At 33.7% G+C, this 12,696-nt stretch overlaps 1 protein-coding gene across 2 annotated transcripts in view; it reads left to right on the top strand.

Moving 5' to 3' along the window:
- CDK13 (cyclin dependent kinase 13) overlaps nucleotides 1–12,696 on the top strand; it is a 125,367-nt gene that overhangs the window by 38,042 nt on the left and 74,629 nt on the right. For both annotated transcript variants that reach the window (XM_082692642.1, XM_082692641.1), the window contains exons 3-5: nucleotides 1,080–1,250; nucleotides 2,842–2,981; nucleotides 4,438–4,608. In XM_082692642.1, the coding sequence (XP_082548768.1) occupies nucleotides 1,080–1,250; nucleotides 2,842–2,981; nucleotides 4,438–4,608 (482 nt within the window). The remainder of the gene's footprint in view (nucleotides 1–1,079; nucleotides 1,251–2,841; nucleotides 2,982–4,437; nucleotides 4,609–12,696) is intronic.

The following is a 12,696-nucleotide window of genomic DNA, read 5'->3' as shown; positions in this document are numbered from 1 at the left end:
AAATAAAACCCTTCTAGTGAGTAACACAAAGTTATGAAGAAAAGGCACAGTTTTGTTATAGTTATTGGTAAATGGTTTTTATCAGATGGTATTAAACCATGCATTTGTACAACAATATTAATGTTCAGAATGAATAAGAGAAGTTAAAATGATTTACTTTGCTAATGTATTGGTAATTTGTGACCCCAGTATTGTAGTCTCACTAAACTTTTTCATTATGGGACTCATAACTGATATGAAACTGTGGGAAGTCCAAATTCTACTAAAATAAGATTCTCTTTCAAGAAATATCTTGTTATTAAAGAGATTTTTTTAGTAACTGGGAGGTTTAGTATACTTAAGTTACCTAATCAAGATATATTTTATGCATTCAAAAAAGTACAGAACTAACTGAACTTAAATTTTTACCTGTAACATCAGTAAGCTAGAACCTTAAAAAATTTTAAAAGAATTATTGTCTAGTTTAAGAAAAGTAACCCTATAAAGGGGCAAAGCTAGACTAGTTGTTTGTGGTTATTTAAATGGGCAAGATAAATAATAGCATGTAGTGTTATTTCTTAGAAAACCTCTTTATGTCTCTCTAATAGTGTCAAACAAAACGCAATCACAAAACTATTCAATTTTTCAGTGAAGCATGGCAAGTTGACATTTTTTGGTATTAATATACAATTTTATAGTAATTCTGTATCATCTTTAAAAGTATACTTTTTTTTGAACAGTGCTAGATTTGCGTAAACATTATGGTACTACAGAAAGTCCCCATATACCCTGTAGTTAGTTTCTTCATTATTAACATCTTATATTAGTATGGTACCTTTGTTACAATCAGTGAACACATATCAGTACATTATCGTAACTAAACTTCACACCTTGTTCAGATTTCCTTAGTTTTTCTCTAATTCTGTATCATTTTTACCCCCCAATTTTATATTTTGTAATTGAATATAGTACATTATTTTAGCTGGAAAGTAAAGAAACTTAGTTTAGTATTTTGCCATTGCTATTTAAGTGTGAGATGTGGCTGCGTTTTTATTTCTCAGATGTTTGGGTTTTATTGGTGTGACTCCTTTCTCTTTTAGCTTACGTGGAAATATTTCAGTAAAAGCAGTTAAAAAGGAAGTAGAGAAGAAACTCCGATGTTTACTTGCTGATTTACCACTGCCCCCAGAGCTACCAGGAGGGGATGATCTCTCGAAGAGTCCAGAGGAGAAGAAAACAGCAACACAGTTACATAGTAAAAGGAGGCCTAAGTATGTGCTTGCTTTCCGCCTGCTCTTACATTGGCCAGAAATGATTCTGGGTCATCATAAAATCATAAAACAAAAAATTAAGATTTAAAATAATAAAAAGTGTATTTATTCTTTAAACTTAAGTATATGAATAAATTCTAGAGTTTTAAAAAAATTTCATAATTCCCTGCATTCCTATTCAAAATGACTAATAAAACCAGATTTAATTTTCTCTCACAGTTTGTAATGTATTAATTTCTTGGGTTACTATATGTTAAAGATAATTTCTATAATTAAGATACTTAAATAATATAAAACACTGAAATTGGAGAAGATGGAAGTCAGCATTCAGTGAGCCCAAACAAAATTAGTAATGGGCAAGCTGCTGTGTTTTCCTTTGCTTTTTAGCTCCATTTGCTCCCCTAACTAAATGTATTTTTCATTCTGCAAGAGGTGGAGTGGAAGAAGGTTTGAAATCTGTATCCTAAATTAGCTTCAAGTAAGTGCCTAGAACCAACTCTTTCCCTTGAAACCTGTTTATCAGTTAAAGGGGGAGAACACTGATTCTTTTTTTTTTTTTTTAATTTCTACTTAATCAAGGGAAAGTGTGAGTAAGAACTTGAGTTAGATCTGATTTTAGAATTGCCGTTCAGGTGCCTAGCGAGAGTACGATGGGATTTCCTAGTATAGAGTAGAAAACTAGAAAACTTTAAAAATTCTGAGTTTTTTTTTTTTTTTTAATTTTTTATTTATTTACTTGAGAGAGAGACAGTGAGAGAGAGCATGAGCGAGGAGAAGGTCAGAGAGCGAAGCAGACTCCCCATGAGCCGGGAGCCCAATGTGGGACTCGATCCCGGGACTCCGGGATCATGACCTGAGCCGAAGGCAGTCGTCCAACCAACTGAGCCACCCAGACGTCCCTAAAAATTCTGAGTTTTGTAGCTTTATTCCTTTAGTGAATTTCTGTTACATACCAGAATATTGAGAGACTACAAAATAACCTATTTTTTTAAAGAATGTCAAATATTTGTCATATATATATATGACACACAGAAACACATACACAGGGTGGATTACTGAGAGTTGCTTATAGTAATACTTTTGTACTTTCTTGGACTAAAAATCCTTCTTGTGTTTTCATTTTTAAGGGCCATAAGTTTAAATTTGTCAATAAGCTTTATAGTTAGATTTTTTGGTAATAATATTCATTATTAAACTTGTTCTTGAAAAATGAGTGACATATATATATATAATGGATGAAAAGAAAAACCTCTGGAGGTTGGTTAGAGAACGTTGACTCTTTGTATTAGTGTTGGTTTTATCCATTCATTGAAAATTGCGTTATATTTTTGAAAGTTCTTCATACAAGCTTTACTTCTTTTTCTCAGCTTGTTTGTCTATAGAAGAAGAGCTGGTATGGAGAAATGATGCCTTGACTTTCGTGATAATTTATAATAGCAAATTACAGTGTTACTTGTCTTACATGATCACAAGTGTTCGAGGGTGGAGGGAAATAAAGGATTTAAGATTGAGGGAGGGTGGGTATTAAGTATTAAACAGTTTATTCAGCTTGCTTGATTGCATATAAAAACTTCAGAACTATATTTGATAGAATATGTGGGCCTCGCTATGGTGAAATCAAAGAAAAAGATATTGACTGGGGAAAGCGCTGCGTGGATAAATTTGATATCATTGGAATTATTGGAGAAGGTACCTATGGACAAGTTTACAAGGCCCGGGATAAAGACACTGGTAAGTATGTCAGCTGCTGTGGATCTCTAGATCTATGGAATGTACTTAATTTGTTTTTCTCCTCAAATGTGTAATTTGAAGGGTTTTTTTAAGTTAAATTTGAATTTATTATGCTTTTGTTTCGTCTTTTTTGTTTTATGTGTGCGCTTAATGTAAGGTATGAATACCTCTAAGTGGGTATGTAAATATTTTTAAAGTTTTTTAGTATTTGTGATGTGTAGTATGGTAGGATTTCGATTTCTTTAATTGTGAATAAATTTTTATGTTATTAGTAATCAGGGAACAAAAGTATCTTGACCAACTTAGTAGTACATTTTGTTGTATTAAGTCTTATGTAACACTTTTTATTTTACCCAAAATATTCTTCTTTTGAAGTTACCCTCTGTTTGGAGGCTAGATTTAGCAGCCTAATCTTCTAGAACATAATCAGGAACCTGAGAGAAAGTTTTAAAAGTTTTTGCAGCAGAGTAAAAAAGTAACTATGTTAGAGGCTATGTATTTTAGCAAGTAATGGGTAGAGCCTGTACTTAATCTTTACTTATAATTTCTTGTTAAAATAAACCAGTAGATTAAAATAGCAGAGTTATTTGAAGCCATTTAGTATAAGAAAACTCTGGAGGGCAATTATAACATAGAGTAATAATATTTATAATGATTCCGTATTATCAAAAAGATTAAATTATAACTTCTAGGAGCTGTTTATTAAACAAGGAATCGTACATTTTAGACTTCTGTCAAAAAGAATCAAGGAAGTTTGATAATTAAAAGCATAAATGTTATAAATGACCTTTTGGAAAATATTTAAGTACAGAATTCCTTTTTTCTCCAAAGAAGTGGAATGATAGTGAATTTTTTCTTATAATGGGGTATGTGTTTGTGTGTTCTATTTAATAGTTAGATCTTCCCTGATCAGAACTCATTGGTATCTGAATTGTGAAGCCATTTAGTATAGTGGGAAAGAAATACTTTTGAGATAGCTGATTCAGATTTTGAATCCCAGTTTCACTGCTAGGCACCTGGGCAGCCTTGTACAAGTTAATAGGTCTGAGCTTATTTTCTTACCTTCATAATGTACAGAATTTCTGTTCAGAGATTTTATGCATGTATAAGCATATTGGGTAAATTTATTCACCCCTCCTTCACTTTTTAAAATTAGTATTGTAATACATCTACTGTTCATCACATCATCTACTTTTTTTAACTTAATATATCTTGGAGAGCCAAAATAACAGTACTTATGTACCTAACCCCATCCTTTTTAACAGTCATATCGTATTCCACAATTTGGGTAAATATTTTATACTTTTCTCTAACCAGATATTTAATTTCTTGTACTATAAACATTGTAATTTCAAGAGGTAGGAACAGGCATTATGAATTAAAATAAAGTTAAAATTAAGAAAAATGTCATTTCGTTTTATCATCTGATTAACTTGATTTTACTTAATTTTTATAGGAGAAATGGTAGCCCTAAAGAAAGTACGTCTAGATAATGAAAAGGAAGGCTTTCCAATTACAGCAATTCGAGAAATTAAAATTCTCCGGCAGCTTACCCATCAGAGTATTATCAATATGAAGGAAATAGTGACTGATAAAGAAGATGCTTTGGATTTTAAGAAGGATAAAGGTATGCATACATATTTACATAACCAGTTCTGCATATGCATGATGTTGCTAACTTGGAGATTTTGTCATAGGTATTGATCAGTTGAGTAATTACTGGGTACATAAAACTATTGTGTTAATGTCATACTCTAATTTTAAATGTGGTTGAGCTGAAGAATTAATTTACTTCAGTAGTTTTTGAGTCACCTTAGTAAACAAAAAAGCATATTTGTCAGTAGTAGTAGTTGTTTTTTGAACATAAATGTGTAATTTTTAGTCTGCTTTTTTTAGTTGTTGAAAAATAATTTGTAGTATAGAATATATTTACCTTACATTTTTTTAATATCATGCCGTAACATATAAGGAAACTTTATGGTAAACATGTTATTTCTGAAAGTGTGGAGGCCAAAATCTTATCTGAAATTGACTTTAATAAACTATAGTGGCATATGCTTGATATTTAATAGAAAAGCTAAAAAGAAATTAGCATGATTATTAAAGTAGTTATAAGGAATATGGTGAGTAAAAGATTGTACTTCTGCTAGGTTTTGGATCTTCAGAGTAAGATGTCGGAACCAAAATTGACTCAATTATAATCTGTAGTTTTCAAAGAGAAAGAATAAAATAGGTACGTTCTGATTGAACATGGTATTTAGCCCCCTTCCATCCCCAACTTACACAGATGCATATGTGTGTGCACACACCCACACTTACTCTTCTGGGGAACAGTATCAAAGTGATTGACATAATACACGGTAATTTTGTAGAAAGGAACTTCTTTTGTCAGTATTCTGTATGTACTATGAAGATAATTAGAATCATCTTTTTAATTGGGGACTGTTTTTGTCCGTGATAATACCCATATTCCTTAGCTTGATTGTTAATCCAGTTTGTACTTTTCACCTTATTTTTTTTATTCCTTTATGTAGTAGAAAGGTGTGACTTGTGCTTCAATGTCTGGAATTCATCACTTTGCTTATGAGCAAGTTCTTAGCCCTTCTGAGCCTCTGACCTCTTCATCTGTTAAAGGGAAACATTATTTCTCTTACATTATTTCTATTCTATTCTAATATAATATAAATTAAGATCTTATACATGAGGGTTGTGTGTAATGTTGTTTTCCATTAACCTCCTCATGTAGTCAAATTAATATTTTTGTTCTTCCTCCAATGTACCCTGGACCTCCTGCTTCTTTGATCTTTAGGATCATGCCCCATGCCTCATCTCTGCCGTTTTTCTGGTTTTCCACCAAGCTTCAGTCATATGGGTGTTTTGAGTTGTCAAATATGCCAATGTGCTTCTCTGTCTTAGAAGTCTTTCCATGTGTAGCTTTCTGGGCTTACACTTCACCCCCATCACACATGCGTGTATACGCATGCATGCATGCACACACACCTGTGCACACACCATTTGGAAGGCTGGCTTCTCATCCTCTGGGTCTCAGACTGAATGTTACTTTATTTATCAGTGAGGACTAACTGGACCACTTTCTATTTTATGTAGACACGTGCCACTTAAAAGGCTTATTTTTTTCTAAATAACTTTTCCAAATAACTGATTTGTTACTTGTTTACTCCACATGAGGATGGGAATCATATCTGTTTTATTCATTATTATAACCCTTACTGGTTAGCTCACTGGTTAGGCCATGGAAGAAGATACTATGAATAACTGATTGCTGGATGTCTAAGTCAGCTCTAGTTACTATATCCTGTCCATACTCTAAATGACTTTTTAAAAGATGTTATCTTTGAACATAAAAGTATTCATAGTTTTCCTTGTATTATATATATGGCTGTAAGTTATTTTCCTTACTATATTATAAATTCCCTTGAGTACTTTGTTTTTTGTTTTGTTTTGTCTCCCCCACAATGCCTAGCACTGTATTTTACAAATCATAGAATTTCATATATTTGCTTCCTCATCTTCTTTTCCCTCCACCATAATCCTGTTCATAATTATTGGAATCATGATAAATAAGAAAAAGTATTTTACTACACGAGAAGTTATATTCAGATGCCAAGTATTAGTTAAATATAGTACAGTATGTCAGGGATATAATCTTGGGATATAATTTATGTCAGCACAAAATTCTCTTTCAAAATTATTGAGATATAATTGATTTTAACTAATACAAGGATTATATACATACATATAATATTTAACATAAGGATTTAGTATTACATATACTGTGAAATGAGCACTGCAATAAATGTGTGTGTGTACACATAGAATATTTTTTTTGTGTGTGTGTGATGAGAACTTCTAAGATCTCTCCTAGTAACTTTCAGCTGTCGATACAGTATTTTTTTTTTTTTTAAAGATTTTATTTATTTTATTTGACAGACAGAGATTACAAGTAGGCAGAGAGAGAGGAAGGGAAGCAGGCTCCCCGCTGAGCAGAGAGCCCGATGCGGGCCTCGATCCCAGGACCCTGAGATCATGACCTGAGCCGAAGGCAGCGGCTTAACCCACTGAGCCACCCAGGCGCCCTCGATACAGTATTTTTAACTATAGTAACCATAATGTGTATTACATCCTCATGACTTATTTATTTTATTATTGGAAATTTATACCTTTTGACCCCTTTTGCTCATTTTGCTACCTCCTATTTCCTGCCTCTGGTAGCCACCAGTCTGTTCTCTGTATCTCTCTCTCTCTATATATATTTTTTTAATTCTTGTTTTTTGTTTTGGATTTTGCATATAAGTGAGATCATACAATATTTGTCTTTCTCTATTTGACTTCTTAGTACAGTGCCCTTAGGGCCCATTCATGCTGTTGCAAATGACAAGAGTTCCTTCTATTTTATGACTGAATATTCCATTGTATATTTTTAATACATTTTCTTTACTCATTCATCTTTTGACAGACATTTAGGTTGCTTCCATGTCTTGGCTATTTTGAGTAATGCTGCAATGAAGGTGGTGGGTGCATATATCTTTTTGAGTTAGAGTTTTATTTCTTTTGGATAAATAACCGGAAGTGGAATTGTTAGATCATATAGTACTTCTATTTATAATTTTTTCAGGAACCTCTATACTGTTTTCCATAATGGCTGTACCAATTTACATTCCTACCAACAGTGCCTGAGGGTACCCTGTTCTCTACATCCTTACCAACAATTGTTATTTCTTGACTTTTTGATAATAGACATTCTAATAAGTATGAGATAACACAATCCTTTTTTAATGAATCTTAATTTTGGGGAACCATGATGAAACAGCCTGATTTGGTGAAAAGGGAACTAGATTTGAAGTCTTTGGGTTCTAATCTAGCTCTGTGCCATTATACTAATTGTGATTGCTACCCTGGAGCAGAAGGACAGTATGGGAACTTTAATAGTTCATATTAAAATTCATAAGGCTAAAAAAAAGTAAAACCAAATACTTAAAGTTTATTTAAATATGAAAAATTTAAACAACACACATACCAAGTAAATTTGCTAATATAAAAATATAAATATTTGCATTATTATAACACAAGTATTTGACTATATATGAGTAACACCATAAAGAGTTTTTTAAAAACTTGGCTCTACTTAAAGATGAAAAAAAATTACAAAAATTTGAGAAGTTGAAAATAAAATACTATTTTGTTTAAAAAAAAATTTTTTTTTTTTTTTAATTTATTTGACAGATGGAGATCACAAGTAGGCAGAGAGACAGGCAGAGAGAGAAGGAAGCAGGCTCCCCAATGAGCAGAGAGCCCGATGCGGGGCTCGATTCCAGGACCCTGGGATCATGTCCTGAGCCGAAGGCAGAGGCTTTAACCCACTGAGCCACCCAGGCATCCCAATACTATTTTGTTTCAAAAAGGAAATCATCTGGGCGCCTGGGTTATCCTGGATAACCAGAAACCAGTGTTAATAATTGCTGTGTTCAGGGTGCCTGGGTGGCTCAGTGGGTTAAGCCACTGCCTTCGGCTCAGGTCATGATCTCAGGGTCCTGGGATCGAGTCCCACATCGGGCTCTCTGCTCAGCGGAGAACCTGCTTCCCTCTCTCTCTCTACCTGCCTCTCTGTCTACTTGTGATCTCTCTCTGTAAAATAAATAAAATCTTTAAAAAAAATTGCTATGTTCAAATTAACTTAAGATGTGATGCTTTCAATATTAGTATTTGAAGAGAAAATTCTGATTTGGAATTTTCTTAAAAATCAGGAAAAAAATATTCTATAGTAAATGCGTGTGGCAAAATATATGGTTGAGGGAAAAAGTCTCAATGTCACTCTTTCATAATCTGTGATTCCCACATGGTACTGCCCTGCCTTTATCGCATGTTAACAGTTCTGTTAGACAGTGGAGCCCAATATCCTTCCATTCTAATGTCTTTGTACATAAAGCTCCTATTCCATCTGATTATTCCCTAAGTAAATTAATATAAGTAGGATTACTCGGATTTGAACTTTGAAATTTCTTGACGCATATCACCAAGTTGCTTTACAGAAAGATTGTGCCAATTTATAAGGCAGGAATAGAACAAACTAGGAATAGAAGGGAACTGTCTCAACCTGATAAAGGGCATCTGTGAAAAACAAGGATGTCTGCTCTCACCATTTCTGTTCAGCATTGCCAGGGCAGTTAGGCAAGAAAACTAAATAGGAGATAATAAGATTGGAAAGGAGGAAGTAACTATCTCTAATGTGTTTGTGGTACCCATGTGTGTGTATATACACACTTTATAGAGAAGTCTATAGAATCCATTAAGAAACTTTTAGAATTAGGGTGCCTGGGTGGCTCAGTGGGTTAAGCCGCTGCCTTCGGCTCAGGTCGTGATCTCAGGGTCCTGGGATCAAGTCCCGCATCGGGCTCTCTGCTCAGCAGGGAGCCTGCTTCCCTCTCTCTCTCTCTGCCTGCCTCTCCATCTACTTGTGATTTCTCTCTGTCAAATAAATAAATAAAATCTTTAAAAAAGAAAAAAAGAAACTTTTAGAATTAATAAATGAGTTCATCAGAGTGGAAGAATAAAAGATCAGTACTGAAAAATCTGTTGTAGTTTTGTACACTAAGAATGAAGACTCCAAAGTGAAATTAAGAAAAGAGTACAGGGGCACCTGGGTGGCACAGCCATTAAGCATCTGCCTTTGGCTCGGTTCATGATCCCAGGGTCCTGGGATCGAGCCCTGCGTTGGGCTCCCAGTTCAGTGGGAAGCCTGCTTCTCCCTCTCCCCCCAACCCCCTGACTTGTGTTCCCTGTCTCTCTCTGTCAAGTAAATAAATAAAGTCTTTAAAGAAACGAAAGAAAGGAAGAAAGAAAACAGTTCAATTTGTAATAGCCTTAAAAGGAATAAAGTATCTAGGAATAAATCAACAAAAAAATCTAAGGTCTGTACCTTGAAAATTACAGAATGTCATTGAAAAAAATTAAAGAAAATCTAAATAAGTGGAAAGACAGTCTCTGTTCATGGATGCTACAAATTCCATATTATTTAAGATGGCAAATTGATCTGTATATTCATTTCAATTTCTTCAAAATCCCAGCTGGCTTCTTTTCAGAAACTGACAAGCTGATTTTAAAATATATGTGGAAATTCGAGAGTGGTAAAACAGTCAAGAAATACCTTTAAACAGAAGAACTTATACTTCCTGATTTCAGATCTTAACTACAAAACTAGAGTGATCAAGACTGTATAGTACTGGCTTTAGGGTAAACATAAGATCAGGAGAATAGATTTGGAAGTCTAGAATAAAACACTAACATTTTTGCTGGTCAACTGATTTTCAGTGAAGACACCAGGACAGTTTAGTGGTAAAGAACAACACTTCAGTAATCATTTCTGGCTCAGGTGGATTGCCATATGCAAAAGAATGACATTGGGCCTCTTCCTCACATCATACATAATAATTAACTCAAAATAAATAGGTGACTTAAATATAAGAGCTAAAACCTTAAAACTCTTTACAGAAAATATAAGAGTAAATCATCATGACCTTGGGATTAGCTAAAGCCTTCTTAAGACACCAAAAGCAGAAGTAATAAAGGAAAAAGTAGATATATTGAACTTCATCAAAATTAGAAACCTTTGTGCTTCAATGGATATTACTAAAGAAGTGAAAAAACAATTTATAGAATGGGAGAAAATATTTGTAAAGTGTCTATTTGATAAGGAACTTATATCTAGAATACATAAAGAATTCTTTTTTTTTTTTTTAAGGTTTTTATTTATTTTATTTGTCAGAGAGAAATCACAAGTAGATGGAGAGGCAGGTAGAGAGAGAGAGAGAGAGAGAGGGAAGCAGGCTCCCTGCTGAGCAGAGAGCCCGATGTGGGACTTGATCCCAGGACCCTGAGATCATGACCTGAGCCGAAGGCAGCGGCTTAACCCACTGAGCCACCCAGGCGCCCCACATAAAGAATTCTTAAAACCAAATAATAAAAAGACAACCTGTTTAAAAAGTGTACAAAAATCCGAATCAGCATTTTTCCAAAGAAGAAATGCGAATGACCAGTAAGCACCTGAACAGATGTTCAATATCATGGCTATCAAGGAAATGCAAATCAGAATTACAGTGAGATTCCACTTCAGTGCACAATAGGATGGCCATAAAAAAAAAAGGGTAGATATTAAGTGTTGGGAAAAATATGGAGATTGAAAGATTAAAACATTACTTACTGGTGGGAGACCCATACACTACTGATAGGGTTGTAAAATGGTACAACCATCTTGGAAGTAAATCTGGTATTTTTTTCAAAATAGTAAACATAGAGTTATCGTGAGACCTAAAACTTCTACTCTTCAGGATATATCCAGGAGAAATAAAAGCAAATGTCCACACAGAAACCTGTATACTAATGTTCAGAGCAGGATAATTCATTATAGTCAAAAAATACAAACAACTCAAATGTCTATCAGTTGATGAATAAATAAAATCTGGTATATCCATACAGTGCAATATTATTATGCCATAAAAGGGAATGAAGAACTTATACCAACAAATTTGATAACCTGGATGAAATAGAAAAATTCATGGAAATGTGCAACTTAAGAAGAATTATGAAGAAATAGAAAATCTGAAGAGACCTATAACTGTAAGGGAATGAATCTGTAGCAAAAACTTCCAGCAGTCACAACTAAAAAGCCCAGAACCAAAATTTCACAGGTGAATTCTACCAGTCATTTAAAGAATAATTAACACCAATCCTCTCCAGACTCTTCCAAAAAATTGACCATAAAGAAACACTTTGAAACTCATTCTCTGAGGACAGCATTACCGTGATAACAAACCCAGGCCAAGGCATGACAAGAAAAGAAAACTATAAACCAGTATTTCTGATGAATATTTATGTAGAAATTCTCAGAAAACACTAGCAAACTTGATTCAGCAGCATATTAAGAGGATTATGTGCTATGACCAAATGAGATTTATTCCTGGAATGCTAAGACAGTTAACATACGAAAATCAGTCCGTGTAATAATACATTGCTTCAACAGAATGAAGGAAAAAAATCTCACCATCATCTCAATAGATACAGGAAAAACATTTGACAGAGTTCTGCATTCTTTCATTTTAATGACACTCAACAAACTAGGAATAGAAGGAAACTATATCAACATATTAAAGTCCCATTTATGGAAATTTCACAGGCAACATCATACTCACTGCTGAAAGATGGAAAGCTTTTCTTCTAAATCAGGGAGAAAACAAGGATACTTACCTTTGTCACTTCTATTCAGCTTAGTGCTGGAAGTCCTAATCAGAGCAGTTAAGCAAGAAAAAGAAATAAAGTCATCGAAATTGGAAAGGAAGAAATAAAATTACCTTTGTTTATAGATAATACAATCTTAATGTAGAAATCCCTAAAGATTCTACCATGCTAAATGTTGAATTAATAAGTGGACTCAGCAAATGGAAGGGTACAAAATCAATGTGCAAAAGACGTGAGTTTCTGTATTGTAACAGCAAAAAATCTGAAAAGGACATGAAGAAAACAAGTTCATTTCCAATAGCATCAAAAAGAATAAAATACGAATAAATAAACCAAAGAGATGAAAGACTTGTGCATTGAAAATTACAAAATATTTCTTTTTTTTTTTTTTAATTTTATTTATTTATTTGAAAGACGGAGATCACAAGTAGGCAGAGAGGCAGGCAGAGAGAGAGAGAGAGGG

Source organism: Mustela nivalis (genome assembly GCF_964662115.1).
Source record: "Mustela nivalis genome assembly, chromosome: 12".
In the NCBI taxonomy this organism is placed as follows: domain Eukaryota; kingdom Metazoa; phylum Chordata; class Mammalia; order Carnivora; family Mustelidae; genus Mustela; species Mustela nivalis.
This window is presented reverse-complemented; position numbering and strand designations above follow the sequence as displayed.